This window comes from Podarcis cretensis (assembly GCF_951804945.1).
Source record: "Podarcis cretensis genome assembly, chromosome: 9".
Classification (NCBI taxonomy): Eukaryota; Metazoa; Chordata; class Lepidosauria; order Squamata; family Lacertidae; genus Podarcis; species Podarcis cretensis.
Genome location: NC_137178.1, coordinates 24,742,401 through 24,760,188, shown reverse-complemented (window position 1 = coordinate 24,760,188; position 17,788 = coordinate 24,742,401). Strand labels below are relative to the sequence as shown.

Genomic DNA, 17,788 nt, shown 5'->3' with positions numbered 1-17,788 from the left:
TTTTTTTTAATAGATAGGCCATTTTTTAGCACAAGGCTACACTATTAATACAGATGTTTTCTAAGATGTGATGCACTAAATCCTAGATAATTAACATACTTGGGTTTAAAGTTCAAATGATATAATATAAAATATTCAGTAATATCAGGAAATAAACTCATTGCACTCATTATCTTGTTGCACATTGAGCCTAACTAAACAGTCACTCAAGATACGAATTCGTTTTGCTGTAAGAAGAATTAAAACAAATGGGGATAAGTGGGTTTGATAGGTACAAATACATCCCTGCTACATTTGAGTGGTAAATAGCTCTATGTACTATTCTGTTTGGAGGTATAAAAAAACCCTGTGTATCACTTTTGGCTTCTACCCTAACCCTCAAAGAAGTCCTCTAGTTAGCACTGCAGTGAGAATCAGTTTGGGGTCAACCACAATTGTCTTCTAAGGCTACCCTGGCACTGATGTGGGATAAGAAAGAGCAGAGCAGCATGACTGACTGATTAGGTCAGCTTTATTCCAATCTGCTATTGTTTTTAAATGATGTGTTCCAAGTGTTGCCAGTTTTCCATACGAATGAAATGTACACAGTCCTGCTTTGCTGGAATATAGATTGGCAGATCATAGTCTTGGAAATGCTTGCCAGCATTCTTAATTGTTCAGGCAACTCACAGTATTTGTTTTATGGTACATACACATTCTATGTGTCTGAATATTTCAAAGAAAGGCCAAGTTTCTAGATGGATATAGATATATTCCCTTTCAGTTTGAAAATTGCCCCAGAGGTCCAGTTCTCACCCGCCCCCACTCCCCCAAGACAGCTAAGGCTGTACATAGAAACTCATAAGCAACTGAAGCCACTACACTTTGGAAATGATACTTGATACTTCAGAAATGTGTTCCCCTCAGGAACTGATTATGGGGGTGGGGTGGGCGGGCAGGTCAACAATCTCTGTATGTTTTTTAAAAGTGGTATGCACAGCACCAAGAGGTTAGTGGATAGTTGTGCACAGCAATGATTGTCTAGATCAGGGCGGTTCAAATTTTCATAGCAAGTGGACCACAAGAGTATTTTGACAAGGAGCCTGCATGCCATATACAGCCTTCTTGTGCTGGGGCAGGGGGAGGGAAGGAGTCCAAAAATTTGTACAGAACCTAGGACTTGCTGATCAGAAGGTTGGCGGTTCGAATCCCCGCCACGGGGTGAGCTCCCGTTGCTCAGTCCCTGCTCCTGCCAACCTAGCAGTTCAAAAGCACGTCAAAGTGCAAGTAGATAAATAGGTACCGCTCCGGCGGGAAGGTAAATGGCGTTTCCGTGCACTGCTCTAGTTCACCAGAAGCGGCTTAGTCATGCTGGCCACATGACCCGGAAGCTGTACACCGGCTCCCTTGGCCAATAAAGCAAAATGAGTGCCGCAACCCCAGAGTCGGCCATGACTGGACCTAATGGTCAGGGGTCCCTTTACCTTTACTTACATACTACGGAAGGAGGCACAAGGCTCTGACAGGGTCCTAGAGCCCTTCCATTTCCTTCCCAAAGCTAGGAAAGCACTAACTAGGCTTTGGGAAGGAGGAAGGAGGACTCTGGGACCCTGTCAGAGTCCTTACGCCTCCTTCCCAAAGGCTGGCACCTCCCTTATTTAGCTTTGGGAAAGTAGTGCAAGGCAGTGGCTCAAACATTGCTGAGGGCCACCAGAAAAGGAATTGAGGGCCGCATGAGGCCCATGGGCCGTGCGTTGGACCACCCTGGTCTAGATGCTGTAGTCCCCCTTTCCGTCTCCCTCTGAATCAGTTTTACAATGGCATATAAATGGTTTGTGCTTTTAAAAACTAAAAATAAAAATGTGCCATTTGGAACTTTCCCCTTAAGCCACACCAGTGGGGTGTGTGTGCGTGGAGGGGGTTATCATGGCAAGGGAAGAAAATTATAATTCATCTCATGCTGTGCTCCCAATAACCCCCCCTTCCCTTACACACAGCTGTAATTAATTACAGAAAATGAGGAGGCATAACTGCATGCTCTTCATTAACCATAACATGTAGTGTGAACCTAAGATTCTGCTGGAATAATACAGTCAGAGCTGGGAATGATCAAAAGGCATCGGCATGGCACAACTGAGTTGCAGATTAAGCCCACAGTATGTACTGAGTTGGGAACTGAATCTTATGACTTGCCTAATATGTATTAAATTTTAAGAATTTCTAATCTTGTAGAATTCTGGGAGAAGAACATTTCATAACAAAAAAGTACACATTTGCAAAATACAGTATGAAAAACATGCAATCTGAGTAACTGGGAGATCTAATGTTTGTGTACTGTAGGTTTCAAATCCATTAAAAGAAAGGATTCTGCCTGTTTTCCTTTGACAAATTTGAAATGTGTGCTTCAGCTGCTACAGGAATAAGCAGGCAGTTCTAAGTCAAACATACGAAACTTGGCTAATAGCAATGCTCCAGCTTGGGATATGGACAGAAATAATCTCATCTCTCTTTCTGGCCTCAGTGCCTATGAGAGGTCCCTGGCAAAATATTTCAGATGAGCAACAGCTAAAGCTGTCAGGCAGAACAGTCCAAACGGAGAATCTGTTGCACTGGAGGGCTTTGGATGAAGCAGAGATGTTTTGCTAGCCTCTGTATAATTGCAGGAGGGAAGCCCACTGGCGAGCACCTCAGTGTACTCACCCAAATAGCTAGTGAGTGAAAGCTGCCACCAGTAGTATCCCTGCTGGCAGTAGCCAGCAGAGGACCCCAAAATGGGTGTTTCAGGGTGTGAAGCAGGGCTGGCACAATATCTATGAGAACCCTACTGTTGTCATGTGACAGCACAGAGTCCAATTTGGTCCTCCTTACCATGCCAGCCTGCAACTTGGCTCAGCAGAGGGGCATTTTTTCCCCTTTCCATTCCCTTCTCCACCTCCCATCCTGGCTGGCATGAGCGCTGGGGCTGTGAATGTGACACTGCCTTCAGCGCTCCATTAAGCTCTGCTGCTGCTGCTAGAGGTGTGGGATTAACTGTCCTCCTGTGATACTGTGGGTCTTCAAGAGGTGAGTTTGGGAATGTTTTTCTTGCAGGATTGGAAAATATTCAGGCCCTGGCCAGCAAACCTAATAGCTCTTCCCCTGTCCCCCATTTATACAATATTCACTCTTTATGGATAGATTCTATAATCGAAAGTCCTTTGGACAGAAATTTAGAGGCCATCAACTTCACCAGCCCATGTATAGTTATCATACAGAATCCAGAGCTGCAGATGAACCACACAATCTTTTTAGTTCCTGACAGATGCTGGAATTTCCCCCCGGGATGGTGGGGGTGTCATCCAATGCTGACTTCCTCTGCATTTTCATATCAGTCTCCAAAAGGTCATGCAACATACCGGCCAAGGTGCTGGATACACTCTGAGATCAGTCGATCACAATTGCCAGATTGGCAACAAGTTTTCCATTGATGGAGCATTCTTTTTATCTTGGCATGTCTAACAGCAATTTTCTCTGGTCCATGCATGTATCTGTCCCCAGCCCTTGCAGGGTAATCTTCCCCCCTTTCCTCGCAAGCTAAATTAAACAGGACTAGGTAAAGAAAACCCAGATTCTGCCACTAAAGCTAACCATGCCCAGCTGCAGAGGAAAATCTTAAAATGCTGGTGCTGAATAGAATTCAATGCTAGCTCCAGGTGGGCCTGGCTTGAGAAAGCCCATGGGTGGATGGGACAACCAAAAAGGCCATTTCCCTAATCCTAAACCTACACATTTCTTCCAGAGGGAGCACACTAAAGATGACTTCAGTTAACATGTGTAGAGTCTGGATATCTTCTTGTTGGGAAAGGCAGTCAGTAAGGTACTGTGATCCATTCTTGACACAGTGCATAAACTATGGCTGAAGTAGCCCGTGAGGTACCCTTCAGCTTCTGTTAGCATGACCAGTGGAAAGGGATGATGGAAGTTGTACTCCAACATCTGGAGTGCACCACATTGGCTAACCAGAAGCTGCAGTAGGCTGCCAACCTAGCTTACTTTAGAAAGGGATTAGACAAATTCATGGAGGATAAGGCTGTCAACAGCTAGTCATGATGGCTGTGTGTGTAATACTTCAAATATGGCAGTTGTTGGGCACATGAGTGGGAGAGTGGCTGTTGTACTCATGTCATGTGTGCAGGCATCTCATAAGCATCTAGTTGGCCACTGTGAGAGCAGGATGCTGGACCAGATAGGCCTTTGGTCTGATCCAGCAAAGTTCGGCTTAGGTTTTTATGACCTGCTTATGTGTAATACATTTCACTTGGCAGCTTTCATATTTCCTGTGTTTAATTGAAATACTGTACTCATGTCTGGGTTTTTGCTGACGTCCCTCTTTTACATAGTAATTTTCATGTACATATTATTCAGAAAGCAATCCAAGGCTCAAACTGCCGGGGCACACGCAACATTTTTTACTTCCTTCCTTAGCACTTGCGTTGCACTGCTTCTGTATGGCAACCTTTACTTGAATGCTATTTTAATACTTTTTTCTTGAGAGCCATGCCACTTTTTGTAGAACACCATATACATATAAGGGAAGACAGTGACATGTTTGTTTGTTTGTTTGTTCTAGAGGTATTTCTTTAGTTCAGCTACCACGTTCTGCTGTGAAAAAAGGCATGTGGGCTTTGGAATTGAGAAGTCGCAATGGCCAACCAGATGCCCATAAGAAGCCAGAAAAGGAGGACATGATTCTAGCCTTGTCCTCCATGATTTTGTCCAACCCTCTTTTAAAGCCATCCAAGCTGATGGCCATCACGGCCTCCTGTGGGAAGGAATTCCATAGTTTAACTATGTGATAGGTATGTGACAATAGTAGGTGTGGCATTTGCCCTCCTATGTGTGTGACATCATACTGGGTTCATAGGGAAAGGGTTAACTAATTGCAAAATGACTAACCAATGGGAACCCAGGGGGCAGAGTTAACTGTGTATAAGGTTTAAGCACAGAGGTTTTTTAAGGGAGTTAGAGTTGTTGAGAAGACAGTCTGGAGTTCGGAGAGACAGAGAAGATAAGTCTGTGGGTTGGGCTAGTCTGGTGTGAGAGAGTGAGAGAATTTGTTAAGAGGAGTCTGTCAAACAGTTGAGATAATCAGTCAGAAGGTATTAGGAAGGTATAGGCCGGTAAGGAAACTAAAGTTAAGATACTGACAGGAATATTATCTGAGAAACCATAAACTTGTTAATGTTTGTAAAATAAACTTGGTTTTTTTGGTTCACTTTTAACAACTGACTGGACTCAGTGTTTTACCAGAGAGTAACTGGTTGGTGGCAGCGGGGAAGCGAGCACAGTGGTGGCACAGGGATCAATAGACCGTTAAATGTCCGGGTACCCTGTGTGATCGCCACAGTAGGCTTTTCTGCTTGAACAGGGAAGTCATTCAATCTGTTCATTGCCCCTCAAGCTTCCCATAGGCATTTGTCAGCCTGTGTAGGGAACAGGATTCTAGACTAGAGACACCTGTGGTCTGATCCAGCAGTGCTCTTACTGTGTTGTTATGGATCCCTTTAAACGTTCCAGCAGTGCTCTTACTGTGTTGTTATGGATCCCTTTAAACGTTCTGGGTAATAAGCTTTTTTGGGCAGCATCCTTGTTGTGCAGCTTCATCACCTAGTGTCTATATTCTATATGAGGGGAATGGTTTTGAATCAGCAAATGGCAGGAAGGAAATTCTCCCCCCTCCCCTTTTCTGCATTTCTAATTATGGCCTCCAGCTGCTACTGTTCATTTTTTTTTAAAAAAAAAGTTGGGGGAAAGTTGCAGGATGAGAGAGAGTGACACAAGCAAAGGCATTCCAAAGCTTTGTAGTGCTGTGGGAAATAATAATGAACTGCCTCATAGAGCTGTCATAGAATTGTAGAGTTGGAAGGAACCATGAGGTTCATCTAGTCCAACCCCCTGGAATGCAGGAATCCTTTGGCCCAACGTGGGGCTCAAATCCACAACCTTGGGAACATGCTCTACTGACTGTGCCTCAGGCAAATAAATTGCCAACTGGGAAAGTAAAGCAGTTCACCCCTCCACTCAGAATTCAAAATATTCCTTAAAGCTTTCAGCGTAAAGACCACATTCAAATTGCCACTAAAGTCAGATGAAAAAGTGTTATTTTATTTGTTTTAAAATGTGCAAATGTGCTTGAATACTTTTTTAAGTTCTAAAAGATAATAATTTTGGCTTTGTTTATTGGGTGAACACAATCACCTGGCTATGAGGTTTTTTTGTTTGTTTTTAGTATCTAATATTGCAAAAGAGCTGGAGCCTAGTATTGTATGTAACTTCTTTAAAAGGTGCTGTGAAACTCTATAGCTCTATTTGTAAAATACCCCCGCCCTTTTCAAACTGGTCAGTGGGGGCATTATAGGCACACTCTCAGGTTAACAGGCTTGAGTGTTCCTTTGCCGTTACCCTTTCATTTTTCATAATACATTATGGCATCCGTGTGACAAGGTGCTTTTAAGCATGACACTGGGCTATTTAGTTTTACAGACCTGTGAAGTTCTGCATTTTTCTGATACTTTTGCTTTGCTCATCCAATCATCAGTGTGTGGTGCAACCTGTAGCCTAGACACTTAGATGCTAAGTGAAAGAGTTTTTGTTCACCTATATCTGCATCTGGAAAGTGATGCTTCGATGCAGACCTTTGACTTTTCCAGGTATAAGACCTTTATTAACTATCAGAACATAGGAAACTGCCTAATTCTGATTCAGACTGTTGGTCCATATCGCACAACATTGTCTATAATGACTGACAGTAGCTCTCTAGGGTTTCAGGTAGGAAACATTCCCAGACCTACCCAGAGATGCTAGCAGTTGAACCTGACATCTTCTGAATGTCAGGCAGATGATCTACCACTGACCTATGTCATTTCCCCCCAATGAGTAACTAGTTAGAGGCAATGTAGGTACTCAACCTTTCACCCTTTTGTGACTGTTATCATCACCATTCCACAATGGAAATTGTTTATTTCTCTTTCACATATCCATGCTCATTAGTCATCTCATCCAACAATGAATTGGCCAGCCAGGGCCCTGTTGCTTAAGAGACAAAGAAACGGAACACTGTGTAACATTGCTGCTGAGTAGGAGTGGCTCACTTTGTTTACTCTACTTAGTATATACAGGTGTTGGTTTCTGAGACTGAAAGTGCATATGGAAGGTCAACTTCATGTTGACCTTGGAGAGGGTATGCACCTGTTTTGAGTATGGTTAGCTGGTCTAAGGGAAAGATACGTAGCTTATGTTCTATGTATGGGTGGGGATGTTGCTGGGCTAAACTCTCATCATTCCTGACCACTGACCATGTTGACTGGGGCTGGCTATAAAGTAAGAAGTTTGCCCCAATTTGCACACACACACACACACACCCCATTAGATTAAGTTGCGATGTGATTCTGTGATTATCTAATGGGTCCAATATGCGATGAATCACACCAAATCTGTTTGCTGAATATATTTCTTTAGATATCTGCTCAAAGGATCGTCTTTGTTTTTCTTCTCCCTCTGGGTGTAATACTGTGTTCAGAGGAATGTTTGCTTTGAATGGTAGCCCTTCTGGGAAGAAAAACAAAATCTTGTATAACTTTTTCAAGCATGAGATTAGTCAGAGATAATCAGAAAGCAACTTGTTTAAGGGAGCTTCCAGACTGTCAGTGCTTTGCAGGAGTGATTCAAGTGCATACTGACCTGGAGTGTTAGTTTTTTCTTGTTTGAAGTGGGATAAAGTGCTCTGTTGCCCTAGTGCAATAAACTCACTTTAAAAAATTGACCTTTTTTGGTTAAGAAAGTGATAATCACACCACAAGCAAATCAGGATGAATGTAGGTTGAACATTCATTGTTCTATAGCCACCCCATAAAAATTTCAGAACGAATGCTCAATAAACATTGGACATAGTCTAACCACCACGTAAACTATGTGTAAGCAAATTAGGATGAATACTGAATAAACAGGTTGCGTGGAAGGAGCCCTAAGCAAAACCAGGTTAGCAGCAACATTGTTTAGAAAGAAGATATAAGTAACTTGTGCAGTTATTTAGCTGAGAAGGAATCAATGAGTTGTTGGTCAAACAAAGTCCAGGTCCAGCCTCTCTCCTTAGATCAGCTGTCCCAAAGCTATGCTTTAGTTTAGGAGAGACGGGACCAAAGGATTGCTAAGCAGCTCTGCTTGCCATCATTTGGAGCTGCTTCCAGGCAAAGACAACTCTAATTGATCTATGCATAACTGTGAAATTCATTGGAGGCTTCTGAATTGGCTTCTAAGGGGACATCTCTGCAATCAGGTTCCTGCTTCAGCTATGTTGGAACAATGGTTTAGAAGATGGCTCCTGATTAAAGATTAGCAACACCATGCTGGCTTACTCTGAGCAGCTTCTCCCTACTGGTTGCAAATACAACTTTGCAGGTTGGATACGTGTCCTGTTGTATTAATCCCTGCAAGTTCACTTATTTTTCCTGGTTAGTTTATGGACAATTCTGTGTTGTCTTTGTATCTCAGGTTGCTACACAGGAGCCAACTCCTAGGGGCCAAGGTAGCTTCACACACACCCTAAAATATTTGAGGAGGGCACCGCCTGCAAAGTTGATAGGCATCGCCATTCAAACGGTATGCATGTGATAGATTATTCAGGGTGGGGCTTACCTGCCCTCCCCCCATATTTTATTCAAGTTGGCACCCCTGGGTTGCTACATGCTTTGCATTTTAACCCGTTGTCCATTGCCTATCAATGTAGTCATAATGGTGTTTCGTTTTGTGTAATTGAATTTTCTCCAGACTCTGACAAATTTGAAGAATCTTGACATTCCACAGCAGCTGTGGTGCAAGGTGGATATGTATGTCACAGGGACAGGGATTCCTTTTAAGCCTGAGGGCTATCATTTCCTTGTGGATAACCTTCTGGAGACCAGCGGAAAAATTGAGCAGAGCAACATATGTGATTCTTACCTTTGTATAGTAGGGTGCAATCTATACAAGCAAAAGTCAGAATTTCCACAGGGAGGCAAGAGGCATTATGACAGTTCAATGACACATTCTAGTCAGTCAAATGCACTCAGGAAAGATGTGAAGCAGGGGAAGTGAGGGCTATGATGACCTGGCAAGGCAGCATGGCCTGCAGAGAGTCCTGAGGGCTGTATAGTCTGGAGAGCCTGAGGTTCCCCACACCTGATAAGTCAGTTCAATTGAATTTAGTACTATGTGATTGTTTCTGTTCCTATTCAGTTCTGAATCAGGGGGAGTTGTGCTTGGTCTTTTGCAGTGAATTCCAAAGTACTGTCTATTCGAGAGCTGTAGTTAGACGCCTTGATGTTATTTTTAGAATTTTTTCTTTTTTGTTCTTGCCTACACCCACCTTCCAACTAACTTAAATTGCATCCTGCCTGCAACATATATAAACATTTTATTGGGGGTGTGTGGAAAGTGGAGTGATGTAACATCAAGAAAACAAGTAAAAAGAGAGAGGGGGAAATCTGCTATTGATTTTTTGCATGAGATGGAGATCGGAGTCTTTATATGCGACACTGCCTTCCATATATGGTATTCCTGTACCATCAGAGAAAAACTGTGAGAATGCTATTGGACTGGACAGATAGGCACTCCCTTTGCCATGTTCATCTCACCTTTTAGGTGATGAGCTCTGACATCAGAAGGTCCCAGGCTCAGTCTCTGGCTTCTCCAGTTGAAGGGATCTCTAGCAGCTGGGGCTGAGAGAGACCTCTGCCTAAGATCCTGAAGAGCCACTAGTCTTAGGTGAACTAATGGTCTAAACTGGTAGGAGGCAGGTGTGTGTGTGGCAGTGGAACACAAGATTCTACTGCTTCTTCTTTTTTAACCCTTGAGATCAGTGGTTCCCAAACCACTTTTTCCCATGGACATTTTGAGATATAGCTTTCTAGAGCAAAAATAGTCAAGTGTTGTCCATTGAGTCTCTGAGATAATGGCACCATGTTGTACCTGGGCAAGGTTCTCTCTTACAGGAGCGGTATAGGGTTTTGTGCATGAGTTAGGTTGCCACCATGTCTACTGGGACAGAAGAAGAATTGTTTTAAAAACTTCAGCTCATAAATAAAGGCACAGACAGGCCTACAATCCTTCAAAATACTAGCAGGAAGATTTTCAGGTTACCCTGTCCTAGAGATTTCTAGACCTTTATTTGTTTTAAATGTGCAACCCCACCCTGCATAGTTAACAAACAGCAAGCCAGTTTATAAAAATATTTAGAAATGCAAAAGGCCTAATAGTGCTTGTTTCTTGTTGCAGTATAATTATTGGGTCAGATAATATAAGTATTAGAATAATACAGATCATGTTCTTAAAAGTGCTTGAAAGTTCATTTTGTTTTCATATTGCCAATATTAGATCTAAAACGCCACTGCCTTAATTCACTTTGCAAACCTTGGCATGCTTATGCTGGCTGTTGCAAGAAGCACTTCTGTGGTTTATCAACTCAGTTTTGACTTGTTTTTGTTGAGTTTTGATTGCTATCCACTATTTAGGAAACATAGTGTCAGAAATAAATTCTTTGTAACACCGGGCGTGCCATAATGGTTCTTAACTGTGGTATGGCATGTGTCTACCTTGGCAAGTATTAGAAGAGGCTATATTTTTTGAAGGGACGCGGGTGGCGCTGTGGGTAAAACCTTAGCGCCTAGGACTTGCCGATCGCATGGTCGGCGGTTCGAATCCCCGCGGCGGGGTGCGCTCCCGTCGTTCGGTCCCAACGCCTGCCAACCTAGCAGTTCGAAAGCACCTCCGGGTGCAAGTAGATAAATAGGAACCGCTTACCAGCGGGAAGGTAAACGGCGTTCCGTGTGCTGTGCTGGCTCGCCAGATGCAGCTTGTCACGCTGGCCACGTGACCCGGAAGTGTCTGTGGACAGCGCTGGCTCCCGGCCTATAGAGTGAGATGAGCGCACAACCCTAGAGTCTGGCAAGACTGGCCCAAACGGGCAGGGGTACCTTTACCTTTTTATATTTTTTGAACTAAGGACTGAAGAATAAGCACCATTTTTCATAGGGGAAAAGAGGCACTGGCTCTTGGCTTGCTTGTGGGGGGGGGGGATGTCTCTTGTGTGATGTCGCAATGTCTAATATGTGAGCATTGCTCCTTCTTTCCAAACCCTGGCAGAAGCTTTCCAGGCTTTGGGAAGGTGGTACCAGGCCTCTGAGAGGATGCTGGAGCCCTGCCGTCTCTTTCCCAAAGCTGGGTGGGCTTTGGGAAGGTGGCATAAAGGCTCTTGAACCCTTTAAGGAACTAGCCTAACCCCCCTAGTCCACTGACCGCACACCACTGTTGGCTACACTCCTGTATGACACAAATCTTTGCTGTTCCCTGTTAGGCACATCAGCAGTGGTTTTCCACAGTGCCCTCAACTTTTTATACACCTCAGTGATGTCTGAACTAAGGCAGCCAGCCAAAGTGCACAAATAGAAAACGTTGTTGTTTTTAAAGGGGGCAGAAGGGGAAAGAGCTCTTTCTGGGTGTCTTATGCAGAAGAAAGCAGCTTTTGTGCTATATTGAGAGCCTTTTGTATGGAGGTTAAATTGGAAGGGGGGGAATTCAGAGGCTGAAATGAGCCCAGAGACCCCCAGTCGGCTATTCATTTTTTAAATACACTTTTATAATCTTTTAAAAAAATAATAATATAAACCACTCGTTCATTCAAACATGGATTCTCCCAAAACATCAATGTGGCATTTTTAAAGAAAAAAACCAATAAAAATAAAAAACCAATATAATATCTGAGAGGTAATACATCAAATCTATTCCACCAGCTAAAACAATACAGTAAATAGCTTGGGCAATTAATTGGGTACCAAAAAGAAACACTGAGACTACTTGTCTTACCTCCTTCAGGAGGGTATTCCAAAGTCAATCGCCAAAAAGGCCCTGTCCTTCCTAACACACCTTTCCTAGAGATAGAACTTGGAAAAGGACCTAATTTGAAGGTCTTCATGTGAGGGGCAGGTAGATATGGGGTGGAGGAGGTGTTCAAGTGATATAGCCCTTCAAAGGTACTTAAAGTACTTGGAACTGAGCTTGAGAACAAAACGACATCCAATGTACTATAATTCCTTCAGTATATATGCTGCATAGCTCCCATTTAGCCCAAGGTGGACCAACTTTTCATACCAAGGGGGCTGCAAGATTACTTTGACACAGAACCTGTGGGCTGCATACTGCCTTGTCATGCGTGCACGCATAGAGGTGGCCGTGGGAGAGCAAAGCCCTACATCCTAGTCCTCGTGTTGTATTCCCAAAGCTGGCTGAGTGAGGCACTGGGCTTTGGGAAGGAGGTATGAGGCTCTGTCAGGGTCCTAGAACCTTCCTAAAACTAGGAACTCTGGCAGCAAAATTCCACATTAATTGCAGCTTCTTAACCGGGTCCAAAATAAGAGTAAAAAGAGGAAGCTAAAAGACCAAAATCCACCAGGTTATTTTGAGCAGTGTAGAGTCCGTAGTCAGAGCTGGAGAGGAGAGGAGGTAATTACTTACTTATTTACACTGTAGCGAGATTTAAAGTAGGTGAAAAATAAAGGGTAAATAGGGTAAAAAGTTCTCTACCAACTCCGTTACAGTCTCTGTTTGATTCAGCTTCACCTCTCTCTCTCTCTTGTCCTTCCGCTTCTAATTGCAGCCTCCGCTAAGTCCGCAGAGTTCTTTCTTTATATCTGCTCACTTTAAAACTTCCTCTTATTCTTATTCTTTCATGCACCCCCAACGCAATACAAAGTCTCTAAAGTTTTCTCTTCTTTGCTACTTTTCTTCTGTTTTGTATCCTTTGCCTCGCTTGGCTACTAGCAAGGACTTTCACTTCCCTGCTTCTACAGCGGGTGAGTGGTTGTTTCTTTGTTACACTCTTACGATTTTAAGTCCAGCGCCATCTTAACTCTGAAAGACAGGTCGGGTTCCTTATTTTTAATCCTCTTACATCCGACGCTCCTTTAGTTAGTAACTCTTAATTTTAGGTCCAAATGAATCTTTCAACACCAAAGGCGTCTGTCCTTAAAGTTACGGAGATTTGTCGCCATTACAGTGAGAGCTAGAGGCATCGCCACACAGGGTCCGCAGAGCTTACCATTCGCGTTTCTCAGTCCCGTCGCTCCCGAGTCTCTCCAAAATGAAAAAAAACCCGGAGGGGCATCGGAACTTTTCTAACGCTGTTGGTTAGCGTTCCCTCAAGGGGGCCCCCCTTGAGATTTTGGGGTCGCAGTGCCCTTGCGTTGCCCCTTAGAACCCCGTGTGGTTCGGAGAGGCTTCTCCACGCTCCCTTACTGCTGGCGATCCAAGCCGGAAGTCAGGACTTGCCTATCAGAAGGTTGGCGGTTTGAATCCCCATGACGGGGTGAGCTCCCATTGCTCGGTCCCTGCTCCTGCCAACCTAGCAGTTTGAAAGCACATCAAAGTGCAAGTAGATAAATAGGTACCACTCCGGCGGGAAGGTAAATGGCATTTCCGTGCGCTGCTCTGGTTCGCCAGAAGTGGCTTAGTCATGCTGGCCACATGACCCGGAAGCTGTACGCCGGTTCCCTCAGCCAATAAAGCGAGATGAGCACCGCAACCCCAGAGTCAGCCACGACTGGACCTAATGGTCAGGGGTCCCTTTACCTTTACCTTTAACCATTTTTAAGGGCAGCCCCACATGATTCTACTTGGAGGTTACCAAAGCATGGATTGCTGCAGCCAGACTATCCTAGTTGAAGAAATGTGCAGCTAACAAACCAGCATAAGCTGGCTAAAGGTGTTCTGAGTCACTAAGGTCTCTAGTGACAATACTGGTTCAATAAGCATCCCTAAGCTGCATTTCTGCTCCTTCAAGGGGGAACGCAAGCTCATTCAGCACATGCACAGCCCATTTCCGATCCCAGGAATGATCAATTCACAGTGCATTCATCTTATCAGGATTCATCTTTAGTTACTGGCCAGTTTTTGTTGTTGTTTAGTCATTAAATTGTGTCCGACTCTTCGTGACCCCAGGGACCAGAGCATGCCAGGCACTCCTGTCTTCCACTGCCTCCCGCAGTTTGGTCAAACTCATGTTAGTAGCTTCGAGAACACTGTCCAACCATCTTGTCCTCTGTCGTCCCCTTCTTCTTGTGCTCTCCACCTTTCCCAACATCAGGGTCTTTTCCAGGGAGTCTTCTCTTCTCATGAGGTGGCCAAAGTATTGGAGCCTCAGCTTCAGGATCTGTCCTTCCAGTGAGCACTCAGGGCTGATTTCCTTCAGAATGGATAGGTTTGATCTTCTTAATAATAATAATAATAATAAATTTTATTCATATCCCGCCCTCCCCAGCCGAAGCTGGGCTCAGGGCGGCTAACAACAATCAAAATAATCCAACGATTCTAAAAACATTTCATTATAAAAATTAATTAAAATCAAATTGATGGCAACCAATAAGCAAAATTCTGCACAGACTGCCAGAGGAGGGGGGTCAGGCTGCGCCCTGACCAAAGGCCTGGTGGAACAGCTCTGTCTTGCAGGCCCTGCGGAAAGATGTCAAGTCCCGCAGGGCCCTAGTCTCTTGTGACAGAGCGTTCCACCAGATTGGAGCCGCGGCCGAAAAGGCCCTGGCTCTAGTTGAGGCCAGCCTAACCTCTCTGTGGCCTGGGATCTTCAAGATGTTTTTATTTGCAGACCGTAAGTTCCTCTGTGGGACATACCAGGAGAGGCGGTCCATGGGACTCTCAAGAGTCTCCTCCAGCACCATAATTGAAAAGCATCAATTCTTCAGCGATCAGCCTTCTTTATGGTCCAGCTCTCACTTCCATACTGGCCAGTTACTGAGCCCAAACAGCAGTTCAGCACCTCCTAATGCATGGTGGTGACAAAAGTTCCCATAAATGCTCATCTTTGAAAATGTTGCTTGCTCAGTACTGTTTTTGACTCTCCCCCCCCCCTTGTTTCTAAAGTATTTATAAGTAACAGTAAAACTAATATGGTTTTCTTCCCAGAAAACGGAGGCGTGTAGTTATAGAATCTGAATCTGGGTATCCAATTTGTGTCTTTTGAAAAAGGAGAGATGATGGCCGTTTGAGCTATCACCCTTGGAAGCCAGCTCCTATACCTTAATGAGAATCCATACAGCTTTTATTACTTGGCCACAAATAATGGGCCTAATGCTTGTTGGCTTTAAAACACCTATGAGTAGCACTGCTTTCTCTCTCCTGCCTGTGCACTGTCTCCCTCTTGCAAAATATAAGACAAGGCCAAAGCTTAAATTAAAATCCTCAGGTTCTTATCTCCTTCCCACAGGAAAGCAAATCTGTGTTGAAAACCGTAAAATTAAGAGGAGAGCAAGGATAGCATAATTTAGCAAAAATTCATGGCAGAAGATTCTGAGCCTATATGACTGGAGGGATAGGTCAGACATTAAGATGATACCACTTGCTAAAGCAGGCTCCTTAAGGTGGTCCTCTGAAAACAAGGGAAAGTATGCAGGGGGGGGGGGGAGGAAACACACAAAGAAAAAAAAATATGACTCTGGCTTTGTGTTTGTTCGTTCTAAACTAGAAAGGCTTATTATACACAGACACTTCTCCTGCGCTGTATTTTTAAATATGGGCCAACAAATTCTGATCATATTAGCATTCGACTAAATCTGGATCAGTTTCCTCTTTCCTTAGCTCCCAATATTTTACATTATTTGAAGTTCTTTTTAAGCCGTATCTGCATTTTGATCTGAACCCTCCCTTCCCTGTACAACCATCCGTCGTGATCTTAAATTTATGAGCAAAAAAATATTGCTTAAGGGGGATCCAGTAGGAGTCTCGTAAAAATACGCTAAGGTTTCTTTCTTGATAGCACAGCGCCCATCTACAGAAAAAGAGAAAATTAAACTACAGAACATGGTGTAATAATGCAAATGAGTCTCAAACATTTTCTGTGTTTTGCATAGACTTAGCCTGTGGGGAGAAAATTAGGAATTATTCTGGTAACTCCAGCATTTTTTTCAGCTTGAGGGGATTTCTGCATGTAGTAGTGGGATATCTTGATTTTTTTATTTAAAAAATGCTTTGCTAATTTCTAGCAAATACTGGATACAGTTTTGTTATATGAGCTTTGTTTTACCTTAACATCCAGGGTAGCACTACTCTGATAGAAATGACTATGATTCAGAAAGGTGGCGCTGGTAGTAGTGGTTTTTTAGCACACTTCCATTATTATTCCTTTTGTTTCATATGAAATAGACTTTCAGAGTAACCTAACTTTGGGGTTACATGCAATTTGGGAGTGGGATGGTCTAAATGAAAATGAAGCAGTATCTCCATATCTACCATCAGCATACACTGATGAAATTGTACTGCATGACTTGATAAAATATGATGTCTTGGGAAGAAGATGCACTCGGTCAGATTGCAGTGAGAAGGGGACTTGCCTTGGAGAGTAGGTCTATGAATGATGGTGGTGGCCAGATTAAATGTAGAGAGGCAGTAGTAAATATTACTTTACCAGTGCTATAGAAGTCTGCCTTTCATAGTATGTTATCAAAATAACAATAGTATACATGTCTTTAACAATTTTTTTAAAAAGCTTGGTACAGATTATCCTTAGAAACTGGAAACATAAAATAAGGTGATGAAAGACACCAGCACTGCATCTATATCAAGGGTGGGGTATATGTGACCACCCAGATATTTCTGTACTCTCAATTCCCATCCGCCCCAGCTAACATGACCATTAGCCAGGGATGATGGGAGTTGTAGTCCTGACAACATTTGACGGACTACAGGCTCCCCACCCCTGATCTCTATGAATGACTCCAATGAGACTTAAGCATTCCCATGTTTAATGCTGAAAATGTCATGGCAGAGCCCAGATGGAAAATAATGGGTGTGCTAACCTGACAGTCACACTATTTACACCAGTTGTTGTTTACTGCTAGATCCCTGGCTTCTGACCAATCGCAACGAATGCTGCCCCAGCAGCCATTAGTTATAGCTAGCACACCTTGCGTTTTCAGTCCCAGGTAGATTGCAAAACCAGAAGGTATGTCAAACCCCTGGCAAGTCACCTTAAAAGGCTAGTGGAGTAAATGTTGTGCGGATCCGGGTGGAGTAAGGAGATTGTGGAAAACTTGCCTAGTCCAATAACCTGAAAGTGTGCTCTTTGTGCGTGGGTGGGTGTTGTTTAAACTGCCACCTTTATGTACATTTAACTGCTTGGTTATTTAAAAGCTAGGCAAATAACCATGCTAAAAAAAACCCCTCACAAAAACGTGACAAGCCCTATTTAAAATAAAATAAAAAAATCGATACCAATGCTTTTTGTTTTTTGTTTGCAGTCCAACAAAGTACCGGTGGTGCAGCCTTCCCATGCGGTCCACCCTCTCACCCCACTTATCACCTACAGTGATGAGCACTTTTCTCCAGGGACGCATCCATCACACCTCCCCTCAGACGTCAACTCAAAACAAGGTGAGAGGCCTTAATTTATTTGCAGCCGTTCGGCAGAATAGCCAACCACGTTTTGCCCTTAGCTCAGGGATGCTAAAGGCAACAATTATTCCGTCCTAAAATATCTCTTCATCAAGGAGCCAAATGCCTAGGTTTTCCTGGTTCACTTTTGTGGAAATAACAGCAACTGAAGTCCTTGGCGCCCCCTGCCATTTTGCCAGTGTAGTACATAAGTTCTAAATTACCAGTGCATTAGGAGGTACTTTCCCCCAAACTGGCTTCTGATAGGTGAAAGGCGGATGCTATGAACCTTTCTTAATGCCCAACGAAATTCTGTTTTAAAGATTAGATTAGGCTTTCTTTAGAGGAAACCAAGAGGCTG

General features: G+C 43.6%; 1 protein-coding gene across 3 annotated transcripts in view; it reads left to right on the top strand.

Annotated features, from left to right (window-relative positions):
* The window catches only part of LEF1 (lymphoid enhancer binding factor 1), a gene marked incomplete at its 5' end in the record, with an annotated part of 97,975 nt that overhangs the window by 42,416 nt on the left and 37,771 nt on the right, over positions 1 to 17,788 (top strand). For all 3 annotated transcript variants that reach the window (XM_079990287.1, XM_079990289.1, XM_079990288.1), the window contains one exon: positions 17,295 to 17,427. In XM_079990287.1, the coding sequence (XP_079846413.1) occupies positions 17,295 to 17,427 (133 nt within the window). The remainder of the gene's footprint in view (positions 1 to 17,294; positions 17,428 to 17,788) is intronic.